Raw genomic sequence first — 14,709 nt, 5'->3', positions numbered from 1 at the left:
AAATATGTAGAAAATGTTTTTAAAATATAACACAATATAAACACATATAATATATAGACATAAAATATAAAGTCATATAGTGAAATATCTATAATAATAGCAATAATCCTATTCTGAGTTGTCTACAACTATAATTATTTTGCTGCCATATTATGTCACAGCTGCTGATGGTCCTGGGGATCGTTTCATCATTGGGGAATCCCAAGCTGGTGAGCAAGTGAGTGCAATGTATTTTTCTTTTTTTTATCTGGAGTTTTTCTTCATGAAAACTGGGTTGGATCTACAGATTCCCTTCTGCTAACTGGGGGAACTGCCTTTGGTGAAGGATGATTCTTCACTTAACAGAAGGAAATGCTTAGTTCCAACCCAGTTATATCATATATATGAAAAAATGGATACAGTTAGTTCACTGCTAAAGAAAGAGAAGCTATATCAGTTCCTTATGCAGAATTCCATAAATTGCAGAGATTTAAATTGTAAACTTGATCAGGTACCATAACATGGTGATAGGGACTGATATACCTCTGGTTAAATGCATTTCAGAGATTTTGAACCTTCCCATTATCCATTTGTTGTTTTTAAGTATTCATAAGATTCTTATGCAGGAAACTAGTGTTATTATTTTCTTCTTAGAACTTGCTTTTATAAATAGTTCAATGAGTATTCATCAGATGCAAAAGCTGTCCATGGAGGCAAAGTTTTATATATGAACTAATTTAAGCAATTGAATCTACAAATACAAAGTATAAGAAGAAATTAATGTCTTGCTTAGAGACCTCAGTGGCTGATTAATTTTGATTGAAGAGAGAAGGGAACGGAAGTGCTTTTTATGAAAATAACATAATCTGTATTGAAATGTGCTCAATACCAGAAGTATTATATTCATTCATTAATTCCCTAGATTAAATTGTAACCTCTACAGGGGACCCAGAAAGAGAGACAGGTGTCAGGTGTCAACCCCTTCCCTCTCAGTCTGAGACTGTGGGATGGTTCACAGTGCCCCCTGCTGGCAAGGATCTGCCAAACTCAGGCAGGTCTTTTACAACCTCTAAGTTACTTTTACTTTAAGTTACTTTTATTATATAGGCAATTGCCGTGTGTGATCGCCAATAATTCCTATTCATACTTTGGGGAAGACATGATGGTAGGAGACTCACTAAGGTGGACATAGCATTTATCTGTTGAAGAGTCTTAAGGAGAGTCTAATGATGTTGTACCTGATAATGTAAAATCTCCCCTTTCCAATGTTGCTAGATAAGGAAGTATTTTATTGGACTGAATATATTGGATTCTGTATGTATACATTGGCTCATTTCAGACATAATGCAAAACCATTGTTTATTTTAACTGTGCTTCATATACAAAATGAGAATTCAGCTCATAGATGATCATTCAAATCCTTCCTTAAAAAATGCTGGTTCCATTGCTTTCATTAAATCCTTTGCCTCCTCATCTGCAAACACTCAGCTGAGTATCCTGCCTGGCCTGCACTGTAGCAGACAGAATCGCATACCAAGTCAGGATGCAAAACCAAGACTCTGTTATTAATAAACCATTTTGAAAGCATGGGTTCACATACTAGTCTAGAGTTAGTAGAGTGGTCTTGGTTTGGACAATCATACTAACCATAGCTGGTTTAATTAAATGGCTTTGTGTGATGCTAAACTATATATGTTTCAAAGGATATTTGTAACATTTCTAATTATTACTGCAGTGTCTTGAGGCTTTCAGGTTTCCATTTAAAACAAAAATCAGTTGCATGATATTTTTCAGCCGACTCAGACTGTGATGCCTGGTCAAGTAATGCGAGTTACAACTGGTGCTCCAATACCCTGTGGTGCTGACGCTGTGGTACAAGTGGAAGACACAGAACTCATCAGGGAATCAGATGATGTAAGTAATAATAAAAATAATGGGCAATAGTATTGTTGTAAGGGGTCATTCTTCAGTCCCAGCCATGTGGCTATATATATTCAAGAAATATGTATTTGAAACACAGAACACAGAACTTGTTACAGTTTCTGTCGCCTAAAATGAATTGTATAATTTCTTTTGTTTGTTTTTTTCCATTGGGCTGAGGAAGGGAATGATAAGGAATGGGTTAGTATAAGCAGCAGGAGAGAAAATTGGGAAAGAGATTCAGGGCATGTAGGAGAGAACTGGAGTGGTATAACCGTAAATACAGCAACTTTCTCATCGTGAACTACACAAGCCTCCTTCCTGTCATGATCCCTCTGATGAGCCCAGTGACTCTGACCTGGAGGACTCAGAGAACCTGAGAACCAGGGCCAGGGAACCAGGAAGAACAGCAGAACCAGAGAGAGTCTGGTATGCTGAGGCACCGGCTGACCGTGCCCCAGTATCACCAGAGACCACCCTGCCAGAGACTCCAAGGGACACCTGGACATCTGTCACCAGTAGGCCTCCTTTTGGCAGGACACGCACCCAGGCCCATAGCCCCTCAAGATAGGAACAGTGGTGACAAAAGGCCCAAAGGAGGCGAAGTGCAAGGCTAGCAGTACCCTACAACCTCAGAAGAAAGCACTGAGTGTGATGCTTCCTCGCAGGATCCTAGTCAGAACTCAGCACAACGTCCTTTTTAAAAAAAAAAAATTTTATTTAAAGAAAAGAAAAGAAAGTAAGTGCATAATCAAAAGAGCCCCGTGTCGCAGAGCGGTAAGCTGCACTACTGCAGCCCAAGCTCTGCTCACAAATAGACATGGGCACAAACAGCAATACGAACAGGACCCTGTTTGTCTGTTCACAAACAAGCCATTCATGAGGCACCATTGTAAACGAACAAGTGGTCATTGCAAGCCTGGTTCATTGCTTTCGTCCGCTGTTCGTGAAGCCAGACAGTCAGGCACCTTCAATCAGTTCCCTTGGTAACGGAGGCAGGGACTGCCTGAACTCTGTCTGCACTCCTTCTGTCGCCCTGGAAACCCCAATCTAAGCCCAACTTAGCTTGATGGGCAGGTCTTACTTCCAAGTGTGGAGCTCCAAATTGGTTACAATTGGTTACATGGGACCAGAGACCAGGGGGGAGGGAGGGGGAGGGGTGGTGTTCTGTAGCCATGGGCACTCCAGTCTCATCCCTGCAATCCCTGTTAAGCAGTTCTGACAGCCAACCACAGACCTCCTGCTTTTCTCTATGAGACCTCTGGTTATAAAAGGGCACTGTAGTCCAGGCTTTCAGTTTCAGCAGGCAGTGGAGTGGGACAGAGCTGCTGCTAGCCTTTTGGGAGAGAGACAGGGAGAGTGCATTGGAGCTGGGATTTTTTGTGAGTGGGGTGGGTGGGATAGGGATCTATCCCCTCTGGTTCCAGGGCTGCTGCCAGGCCCTGGGGCCAAGCTCAGTGGGCACCTCCGCTGAGGGCTCACATTATTAGTGCCTGATCCGGTCAGGTTTCTGGGAGTGCTGGGCTAGGGCTCTAGCCCCTCCCTGGTTCCAGGGCTGCTGCCAGGCCCTACAGCCAAGCTCAGTGGGCACCCCGGCTGAGGGCTCACATTATTATTAGTGCCTGATCTGATCAGGTATCTGGGAGTGCTGGGCTAGGGCTCTATCCCCTCTCTCTGGTTCCAGGGCTGCTTCCGGACCCTGGGGCCAAGCTCAGTGGGCACCTCGGCTGAGGGCTCTCCTTTTCTTTCCTCCTTAATTCTTGTTTCCTGGCACAATGAGGCTTCAGGCAGAGGCCAAGAGTTGTCCTGGGGGGAAGTGCAAAGATTGTCCCGATTGCCCCACAGGAAGCAGTACTGGGCAGGACTCTGGGGCAGCAGAGACTCCTGCTCCCCAAAAATCACCTGTGAAGGAGGCCAAAGAGCTCTTGCCGCAGGTGGAAGAGGAACTCTTTAAACTGTTGGAGGAGGGTGAGGGATTCATGTAGGAATGGTTGGGGTTCGATGAAACATCCATCCCATCCCCATCCCAAGCTCCTGGTGCTGTCCCTGCCTGCAGTCCACTCCTCACTCCAGCCTGCACTCCACCCCTCAACACTCATTGCCAGCTCTGTGGCACAGCCAGTAACCCTTCATCCTACCTCCCCTGGAACAATTAGTGAGCCACGGTTCAAACTCTCTTTATGGAGGCACTTTCGGGCCCTTCCAAATGACCCCCGTGTGGTGCAGTGCCGTGTCTGTGATGGCCTGGTGCACAGGGGCAATGACCCAAAGTACCTGTCATCGATGGTCCTGACTAAGCACCTGAAGACCCGCCACCCAAGCCTGTGGTCTCCGTCCTCGGCCACCAAAACATCCAGCGGGGGGAGACAGAGGACTACCAGCTCCTCTGAGCCGGGATCAGTGGGAGGGTCACCAGAATCCACCCCAAGCAAGAAGCCTTGCCCCGAGGGTGCTGCTGGTGGGAGCGGAATGGTCAGGCAGGCTGCCCTTAAGAAGGTTGTTCCATCGGGGTCAGGGATAGTGCCATTGAAAAGGGTGAGGTCAAGGGCTCAGGAGGCAGGCATTCATATCATGGCAGAGACGATTGCCCTGCAAGGATTCCCTCTATCCATCGTGGAGGGTGTTGGCTTCCAAAGGCTGCTTCAGCACTTTGCCCCATGGTTCTCCATGCTGTCACGACGCATCGTTGGGCATCGAGACCTGCCTGCCCTCTACCGGTCTGTGTGAGACATGGTGCTTAGGGAGCTGTTGGCCGCCAAAGGCCCAGAACACTTCACGGCCGACCTCTGGAGCAGCTGCCATCACGACTACCTTGCCATCACTGCTCACTGGTGGCAACCAGAGGACCTCCACCGCCCCAGATCAAGAACTAGCACCCAGAAAAAGGTGCCGTTCTTGACACTGGGCTACAGGGTAGTTCTTCTCCAGGCCAGGGGGATGGACAAGGTCCATACTGGGAAGAACATTGCCAACACTGTAAAGGCAGCACTGAGGGAGTGGACGGCCGGGGGGGGGAAGGGTTTGTCCATGGCTTCATGGTGACGGACGTGGGAAGCAACATGTTGGCAGCCCTGAAAGAGGCATCCCTCCCGGGCCTGGTGTGCATGGCACACAAGCTGCACCTCGTGATGAGGGACGTGCTCAGGCTGGGGAACACGCCAAGGGACAGCTGGGATTAGGGACATGCAATCTGCTGGACAGCTGCCGATGCATCACTTCCCACTTACCCCGCAGCATCAACTCTTCCCATGAGCTGTTCCAGAGGCAGGGGGAGGGGGGACCCAAGCACCAACCCTCTCAGGACCTGCCCACCTACTGGAACTCCTCCTACAATATGATATGTCACCTGGTGGAGCAGAGGGGCCCGTTGCAGGACATCTTGTTATCCACGGACATTCTGAGGAGGGGAGAGGAGCTGAGTCTCAGCTCCATGGAATGGAGAGTCCTTGCCCAGGTGTCCCGGATGCTGAAACCCTTTAAAGAGGCCACCAAGCTCTTGTGCTCATACAAGGCCAGCCTGGGTCAGGTCATCCCCCTGATCCACGGGCTTGACCAATTCCTGGCCAAGGATCTCGAGCACGAGAAAGAGCTGCTCCCCAGGGTCCAGGACTTTGTGAGGAGGATCCAGGCATGCGTGGCCGAGCGCTTGCATCTTGTGCGCCATGAGATGCCATACCAAATGGCCTCCCTCTGTGCCCCCGGATCAAGGGCAGCATCGCCATGCAGGCGGGTCAGATGTAGCGCTGGAAAAAGGAGGTCCAGAGAGCAGTGCTCCATTTCCAGAAAGAGAAGGCAGGACGGAGGAACCAGGCAGGAACAAGGGGCAGGCGGCGGAGGAGGAGGGGGAGGGAGGAGGCAGGAAGAGAGCCACACCAGGAGAGAACCACCCAAACGGCCCCACTTGATCTCTGGGCCTCGTTGGTGGGCTGTGTGGTTGGCTGCAGCACAATGGGTGCGTCTTTCGCAGTGGAGGACTCGGTGGGGGCTATGGTGCGAGAGTACCTTGCAGTGCACTCCGAGCCCCCCCCCCACTCCAACCACTTGGAGTATTGAGCGAGTAAATCTGTCGTATGGCTGGACCTGTCCATTGTGGCAACCAACATCCTGTCCTGCCCTCCCACCAGCGTGCAGAGCGAGCGGGTGTTCTCCCACCTGGGAGACCTCCTTCGTCCCCACTGCGCACGTCTGCACCCGGACCTGGTAGACATGTTGACCTTCATCAAGGTCAACCTCAACCTCCTTGGGTATCCCTCCATGGACCTTGACTTACCCAAGCTCTGAGCCACCCCAAGTCTACTGTGGTTCTAGGCCAAGCTCCTCTGCAGCGTACTCTAGCCCCCCTCAGTTCTCGGGGCTTCTTCCACGGCTGGTAACCCTTTGTCCTCCTCTCCCAGACAAGTTCCTGTTCTCTTCTTTCAACCTCTCCCTTTCTGAATGGCACCAATACAATTCTTCCCCACAACTTGTCCTGCCCATCGCGTCCTCTCCCTGACAAATTCCCGGATGGTCCATCTTTCATCCTCACCCTCTGTGGATGGAATCAATAAAACCCTTCCCAATGACCTCTCCTGTCCTGCCCATCCCATCCTGTCCGCAAAGGCAGGAAGGTGGGTCATGTCAGCTGCCGCCACCTTTGAACACGAGGACTACCATGGCACTGCCGCCGCCTTTGTGCCTTCCCGGTCCCGCTCTGGAATGCAGCTGTAACAACCCCTTGTCCTCCAATCCCTGACAAGGTCCTGGACTTTCCCTCTTTGAACCACTCTCCCTCTGGATGGCACCAATACGACCCTTCCCCATGATTGTCCTGCCCATCGCGTTCTCTCCCTGACAAATTCCCGGATGGTCCCTCTTTCATCCTCACCCTCTGTGGATGGAAGCAATAAAACCCTTCCCAATGACCTCTCCTGTCCTGCCCATCCTATCTTGTCCACAAAGGCAGGAAGGTGGGTCATGTCAGCTGCCGCCACCTTTGGACATGAGGGACTACCACAGCACTGCCTCCACCTTTGGGGCTTCCCGGTCCCACTCCGGAATGCAGCTGTAACGACCCCTTGTCCTCCAATCCCTGACAAGGTCCTGGACTTTCCCTCTTTCAACCATTCCCCCTCTGGATGGAACCAATACGACCCTTCCCAATAACCTCTCCTGTCCTGCCCATCTCGTCCTTTCCACGAAGGCAGGAAGTGATGCTGGCGACAGCCTCCACTTCGACACAGGAGGGGCGGACAAGCCTCTCCCGGAGCAGTTTGCGCAATCCAACATGGTTCATGTTGGGGTCCTTCCAGTCCTGCTGCGCAGCATGGCCAGGAAGCCTCTGTCCTCCTCTCTTGTACAAGTATCCAGTCCCACTTTCTGCCTCTCCCTCTCTGGAACCGCTCAGACCCGTCCCAACGACCTCTCCTATCCATCCCCTCCTTTCTGCGAAGGCAGGAAGGTGGGTGATGTCAGCTGTGGTGGTTTCCAGGTGCGAGAAACAGCTCAGCTGCTGGTTGTTGTGGGTTTTCCGGGCTGTATTGCCGTGGTCTTGGCATTGTAGTTCCTGACGTTTCATCCCGACACGCACAGAAAACTATGCAAGACTGAAGCACAGCCACCTAGACTATATGGACTCCCCAAAATACATAAGGATTCAGTCCCACTCCGACCCATTGTGAGTGCCATTGGTTCACCGACATATGAATTAGCTAGACATCTGGCAGATCTCCTGCAGGACCACATCGGGAAAACCTCGTCTTACATCAAAGATTCAGCAGATTTCATCAACAAAATCAGTTCTCTGAAACTCAATCCACAAGACATACTTGTCAGTTTTGATGTTGTATCCCTGTTTACCAAGGTTCCAGTAAAAGACACTATTGCACTTATTAATCAGATTTTCCCAGAGGATGTAACAGCCTTATTCCACCATTGCCTGACAACCAGTTACTTCCAATGGGACAACGAATTCTATGAACAGATGGATGGGGTGGCCATGGGGAGCCCACTCAGCCCAGTTATAGCAAACTTCTACATGGAACATTTTGAAAAAACAGCTCTAGAATCAGCACCCCACAAACCTAGTGTATGGTTCCGGTTTGTGGATGATACATTTATCATTTGGAGCCATGGGGAGGAAGAATTGATGGGGTTTTTGAATCATCTCAACAACATCCACCTGAACATACAATTCACCATGGAGAAAGAAATCAAGGGAAAACTCCCATTCCTGGATACCTGGGTCATCCGCAAAGCAAACTTTCAGTTAGGTCACAAGGTCTACAGGAAACCAACTCACACTGATCGGTACCTACACAAAAACTCCAATCACCATCCCCGACAGAAAAGAGGCATAATGAAAACATTAGTGGATCGTGCAAGACGGATATGTGAGCCGCACTTGCTAAATGAGGAAATTAATCATCTAAACCACGCACTTCAGGCAAATGGCTACTCCAGAAATGAAATCCGAAGAGCAATCAAACCCAGGATGAAGTAAACAACCAAAGAAAAACAGTCTCCCACAGGAAAAGTGTTTTTGCCATATATCAAAGGAATTACTGATCAGATGGGAAAGCTTATGAAAAAGCATAACCTTCAAGCAGTATTCAGACCCACCCGAAAAATACAACAGATGCTACGATCAGCAAAAGACAGTAGAGACCCCCTAACCTCTGCAGGAGTATACCGTATACCCTGCAGCTGTGGACAAGTTTACATCGGGACCACAAAGCGTAGCATCCAGACAAGAATAAAAGAACATGAAAGACACTGCAGACTTGGACAACCTGAAAAATCAGCAGTGGCTGAACATAGCCTAACTCAAACAGGGCACAGTATCTTATTCCAGGACACCAAAATACTGGACAACACTTCCAACTACTTTGTCAGACTGCACAGGGAAGCCATTGAAATTCACAAGCATAAGCAAAACTTCAACAGGAAAGAAGAAACCTTAAGAATGAACCGAGCATGGTTGCCAGTTCTGAAAAACACCAGGCTAACAAAACATTCTATCCTTGACAATAGCCCTGCAGAGAAGATTAGCACATCAAGTACCAATCCATATGCAAAAGAACCTCCTCAGGATACAGTGAAGCCTCCCGCCATTAGCATTCCACACCCTGGGAAACTCTTACAGGATGACTCAGCTCAACCCCACCCCTCCTGAGTAGATACAAATGACCTACATCTTTTCCACACTGTGACACTGAGAGATCTCTGTCTTTTGGTGCTACACCTCTGAAGATGCCAGCCACAGCTGCTGGCGAAACGTCAGGAACTACAATGCCAAGACCACAGCAATACAGCCCGGAAAACCCACAACAACCATCGTTCTCCGGCCGTGAAAGCCTTCGACAATACAGCTCAGCTGCTGTTGCACATGCAATTGTGTGGTGCTGTGGCCCCTGTGAATGGCACCAGCTGTCCCCTCTGGGCAGGGGGGAATGGGTCCCACCATGACCAGTCACGTCCTTTCCGTGAAGGCAGGAAGGTGGGTGATGTTCGCTGCTGCCGCTGACAAAATCAGTGGGTTTCTCAGCTCATGTGTCGCAATTGTTGGGGGCTTCCCGGTCCTGCAGCGCAATGCGGACAGAAAACCTTTGTCCTCATCTCCCTGACATGTTCCCTAACAGTCCCTCTTTCAATCTCTCCCTCTCTGGAACTTCTCAGACCCCTCCCAATGACCTCTCTTGTCCTGTCCTTCCCATCCTTTCCATGAAGGCAGGAAGGTGGGTCATGACAGCTGCTGCCACCTTTGGGCATGGGGACTACCGTAGCACTGCTGCTGCCTTTGGGCCTTCCTGGTCCAGCTCCGCAATGCAGCTGTGACAAACATCTCTTTGTCCTCCTCTCCCCAACAAGGTCCTGGACATTCCCTCTTTCAACCTTTCCCCCTCTGGATGGAAGCAGTATGACTCCTCTCAACGACCTCTCCTGTCCTGCTCATCCCATCCTTTCCAAGAAGGCAGGAAGGTGGGTGATGTCAGCTGCCACCGCTTTTGACCATGAGGGACAGCTCTGCTGCTGTTGCTGATACAGTTGTACCGCATGGTGCCACCCTTTCCATAGCCCCTGCTGTCCCCTCTGAGTGGGGGGAATGGGTCCCTCCCACCCTTTCCGTGAAGGCAGGAAGGTGCATGCTGTCTGCTGCTGCTGCTTTTGGGCACTTGGGGCAGCTCAAAAGCTGTTGCGCATATGGTTGCACAGCACAGGGCCCCCTATCCATGGGCACCTGCTGTCCTCTCTGAGCAGGAGGGAATGGGTCCCGGCCACAACACCCATCATTTTTGCGAAGGCAGGAAGGTGGGCGATGCTGGCGGCAGCCTGCCTGAACTGCCTTGACAGGTAAGCTGTCTCTGATTGGAGTAGATTCTGTGGCACTGCTGTCCTTGGTTGGGGAACCCTTTGCCCTCCTCTCCCAGACAAGTTCCTCTTCCCTCTTTCAACCTCTCCTTCTCTGGATGGCGCCAATATGACCCTTCCCCACAACTTGTCCTGCCCATCACATCGTCTCCCAGACAAGTTCCCGGTCCCTCTTTGAACCTCATCCCCTCTTGATGGAACCAGTACGACCCTTTCCAATGACCTCTCCTGTTCTGCCCATCCCATCCTTTCCGTGAAGGCAGAAGGTGGGTACTATCATCTACCACCACTTTTGGGCACGAGGGGCACCTCGAAAGCTTTTGCTAATACGATTGTGCTGCCCGGTGCATCCATATCCATGGGCACCTACTGTTCTCCCTGTGCATGGGGGTAAATGGTCCCACGACTCACTTCCTTTCCGTGAAGGCAGGAAGGCGAGTGATGTTGGAAGTAGCCTCCAGTTCGAACAGGAGGAGCGAAGAAGCCTCTCCAGCAGCAGTGATGCACTCCTTCAAGGTAGATGTTGGGGTCCTCCATCCTGGTCCTGCTGCTCAGTGCAGCCAGAAAGTCTCTGTCCTCCTCTCCCAGACAAGTACCCGGTCACTCTTTTGACTTCTCCCTCTCTGGAACACTCCAATCCCTCCCAATGACCTCTCCTGTCCTGTCCATCCCGTCCTTTCCGTGATGGCAGGAAGGTGAGTGATGCTGGCAACAGCCTCCAATTCGACACAGGAGAGGCGGACAGGCGTCTGCCGGAGCAGTCTGCACAATCCAATATGGTGGATGTTGGGGTCCTCTCGGTCCTGCTGCGCAATGCGGCCAGGAAGCCTCTGTCCTCCTCTCCCATACAAGTACCCGGTCTCTCTTTCGACCTCTCCCTCTCTGGAACCGCCCCAATCCTGCCCTGCGACCTGTCCTGTCCTGTCCATCCCATCCTTTCTGTGAAGGCAGGAAGGAGGGTAATGCTGGTGGCAGCCTACACTACTTACTGCCTGCATAGATGAGGTGTCTCTGAGTGGTGTGGATTCTGTGGAGCCACCGTCTTCCATTGAGTGCTGATGCTGAATAGACTGCCGTGTCTGTGAAGGCAGGTCAGTGAGTGATGCAGGGGGCAGCCCATAGCTCCCCATGAGGGCAGCTACCTGTCTGCCCACAATCCCCTTTCCTAGGGGAACTGCCTCCGCCACGATGTTGGGGAAGGCATCCTCCACCGCCTCGATGGCCGGCATGTGAGCCTCTGCTTCTACATGTTAGGGGCAGGCCACACCTCCCACCCTTGGTTCTTTCCTTCCAACTTTCTAATGACGGAATAACACAGATGTTTATGCAATCCACCTGTCTCCCCGATATCTCTGTACACAGTATCTGTTTCTCCTGTCAATCCAATACTGGTATTCAGTGTATCCACCCATCCCTCTATCCTATACATATATCCCATACAGCTATGCACCTGCCTATTGAGAAACCTGTCTATACCATACCTTTATACCTAGGCGGAAAGTAGTCTCTGGGAGGCCTGGTAGGTGGGAACATGGATGGTGCCGCCAGCGAGCGGCCACACACCCCGCCCCCTAGAGTGGAGGTGGCACACCACCGCCTCCCTGAGCCCACCAGCCGCAAACATCACCCTCCTTCCAGCCTACGCCAGAAATATCAAATTCTCTGAGGCCTGGCGGGCGGGCACATGGGGGGTGCTGCTGACGCGTGGCAACACCACCTGCCCCTTAGAGGGGAGGCAGCCCGCCTTCAAGTCCACCACTTGTACGCAGAGCCAAAGTCAACTGGTGGCTCCAATTATATCGAATGGGAGTTTCCTGGGGGCATTGGATTTGGGAATGTATAAGTCCAAGATCCGTATTGCAGTCTTGACCAAGCTTGGGTGATGGCTGGAGGAGAGCCTGCAGATCACTCCCTGTGAATATGGGCTCTCTAAGTCCAACAGGGGCCGTTCTGGCCCCACGAATGACGAACATGTTCATTAATGGGACATTTCCATTACTGTTCATCTGTTCGTGTTCGTCAATGGCAGTGAACAACAAACAGCATATTCGAGTTTTTCCCCGTTCATGCCCATGTCTACTCACAAGCTGAGTTCTATCCTGGCAGAAGCTGGTTTCAGGTAGCCGGCTGAAGGTTGACTCAGCCTTCCATCCTTCCGAGGTTGGTAAAATTAGTACCCAGTTTCCTGGGGGTAAAGTGTAGATGACTGGGGAATAATGGTACAGTCAGTTAAGTGTCCTTTCACATTCTTTTTTCATTGTTGAGAGTAACATTATCTTTGTTTTCTTCTTATTCAGTTTTTATCCAGAATGCTGCCCAAATCTTAATATTTGTTCCATTACATAAATCAGGGAAGTATGTGGATTTTTCACTGATATAACCACATCATCTGCGTAGCTTTTCATTTTTATACATCTCTTTCCTCTCCTTTATTCCAGCAATTCTGCTATCTTGTCTGATTCTCACTGCCAAAATTTTCAGCGCAATGATAAACAGTAGTGGTGATGTATTGTCGAAGGCTTTCACGGCTGGAGAACGATGGTTGTTGGGGGTTTTCCGGGCTGTATTGCCGTGGTCTTGGCATTGTAGTTCCTGACGTTTCGCCAGCAGCTGTGGCTGGCATCTTCAGAGGTGTAGCACCAAAAGACAGAGATCTCTCAGTGTCACAGTGTGGAAAAGATGTAGGTCATTTGTATCTACTCAGGAGGGGTGGGGTTGAGCTGAGTCATTCTGTAAGAGTTTCCCAGGGTGTGGAATGCTAATGGCGGGAGGCTTCACTGAGTCATTCTGTAAGAGTTTCCCAGGGTGTGGAATGCTAATGGCGGGAGGCTTCACTGTATCCTGAGGAGGTTCTTTTGCATATGGATTGGTGCTTGATGTGCTAATCTTCTCTGCAGGGCTATTGTCGGGTGTGGAGTGTTTTGTTGGCCTGGTGTTTTTCAGAACTGGAGCCCATGCTCTGTTCATTCTTAAGGTTTCTTCTTTCCTGTTGAAGTTTTGCTTATGCTTGTGAATTTCAATGGCTTCCCTGTGCAGTCTGACAAAGTAGTTGGAAGTGTTGTCCAGTATTTTGGTGTCCTGGAATAAGATACTGTGCCCTGTTTGAGTTAGGCTATGTTCAGCCACTGCTGATTTTTCAGGCTGTCCAAGTCTGCAGTGTCTTTCATGTTCTTTTATTCTTGTCTGGATGCTACGCTTTGTGGTCCCGATGTAAACTTGTCCACAGCTGCAGGGTATACGGTATACTCCTGCAGAGGTGAGGGGGTCTCTGCTGTCTTTTGCTGATCGTAGCATCTGTTGTATTTTTCGGGTGGGTCTGAATACTGCTTGAAGGTTATGCTTTTTCATAAGCTTTCCCATCTGATCAGTAATTCCTTTGATATATGGCAAAAACACTTTTCCTGTAGGTGACTGTTTTTCCTTGGTTGTTTGATTCATCCTGGGTTTGATTGCTCTTCGGATTTCATTTCTGGAGTAGCCATTTGCCTGAAGTGCGTGGTTTAGATGATTAATTTCCTCATTGAGAAAGCGCGGCTCACATATCCGTCTTGCACGATCCACTAATGTTTTCATTATGCCTCTTTTCTGTCGGGGGTGGTGATTGGAGTTTTTGTGTAAGTACCGATCAGTGTGAGTTGGTTTCCTGTAGACCTTGTGACCTAACTGAGAGTTTGCTTTGCGGATGACCAAGGTATCCAGGAATGAGAGTTTTCCCTCACTTTCTTTCTCCATTGTGAATTGTATGTTCAGGTGGATGTTGTTGAGATGATTCAAAAACTCCATCAATTCTTCCTCCCCATGGCTCCAAATGATGAATGTATCATCCACAAACCGGTCTTCAGTCTCCACCTACAAAAAACTAAAACGAGATCCCACTTGCAAAATCACCAGGCTAACAAATGCGCTGATCAAGAATTCCTCACTACATCCCGACACGCACAGCAAACTATGCAAGACTGAAGCACAGCCACCTAGACTATATGGACTCCCCAAAATACATAAAGATTCAGTCCCACTCCGACCCATTGTGAGTGCCATTGGTTCACCGACATATGAATTAGCTAGACATCTGGCAGATCTCCTGCAGGACCACATCGGGAAAACCTCGTCTTACATCAAAGATTCAGCAGATTTCATCAACAAAATCAGTTCTCTGAAACTCAATCCACAAGACATACTTGTCAGTTTTGATGTTGTATCCCTGTTTACCAAGGTTCCAGTAAAAGACACTATTGCACTGATTAATCAGATTTTCCCAGAGGATGTAACAGCCTTATTCCATCATTGTCTGACAACCAGTTACTTCCAATGGGACAACGAATTCTATGAACAGATGGATGGGGTGGCCATGGGGAGCCCACTCAGCCCAGTTATAGCAAACTTCTACATGGAACATTTTGAAAAAACAGCTCTAGAATCAGCACCCCACAAACCCAGTGTATGGTTCCGGTTTGTGGATGATAC

At 49.7% G+C, this 14,709-nt stretch overlaps 1 protein-coding gene across 16 annotated transcripts in view; it reads left to right on the top strand.

The window, feature by feature from the left end:
• The window catches only part of GPHN (gephyrin), a 566,991-nt gene that overhangs the window by 449,134 nt on the left and 103,148 nt on the right, over positions 1-14,709 (top strand). For all 16 annotated transcript variants that reach the window (XM_054970790.1, XM_054970786.1, XM_054970784.1 and 13 more), the window contains 2 exons: positions 162-217; positions 1,774-1,893. In XM_054970790.1, the coding sequence (XP_054826765.1) occupies positions 162-217; positions 1,774-1,893 (176 nt within the window). The remainder of the gene's footprint in view (positions 1-161; positions 218-1,773; positions 1,894-14,709) is intronic.

Source organism: Eublepharis macularius, chromosome 2 (assembly GCF_028583425.1).
Source record: "Eublepharis macularius isolate TG4126 chromosome 2, MPM_Emac_v1.0, whole genome shotgun sequence".
NCBI classification, from domain to species: domain Eukaryota; kingdom Metazoa; phylum Chordata; class Lepidosauria; order Squamata; family Eublepharidae; genus Eublepharis; species Eublepharis macularius.
The sequence above is the reverse complement of the archived record's forward strand: the minus strand, read 5'-3'. Positions and strand labels throughout refer to the sequence as shown.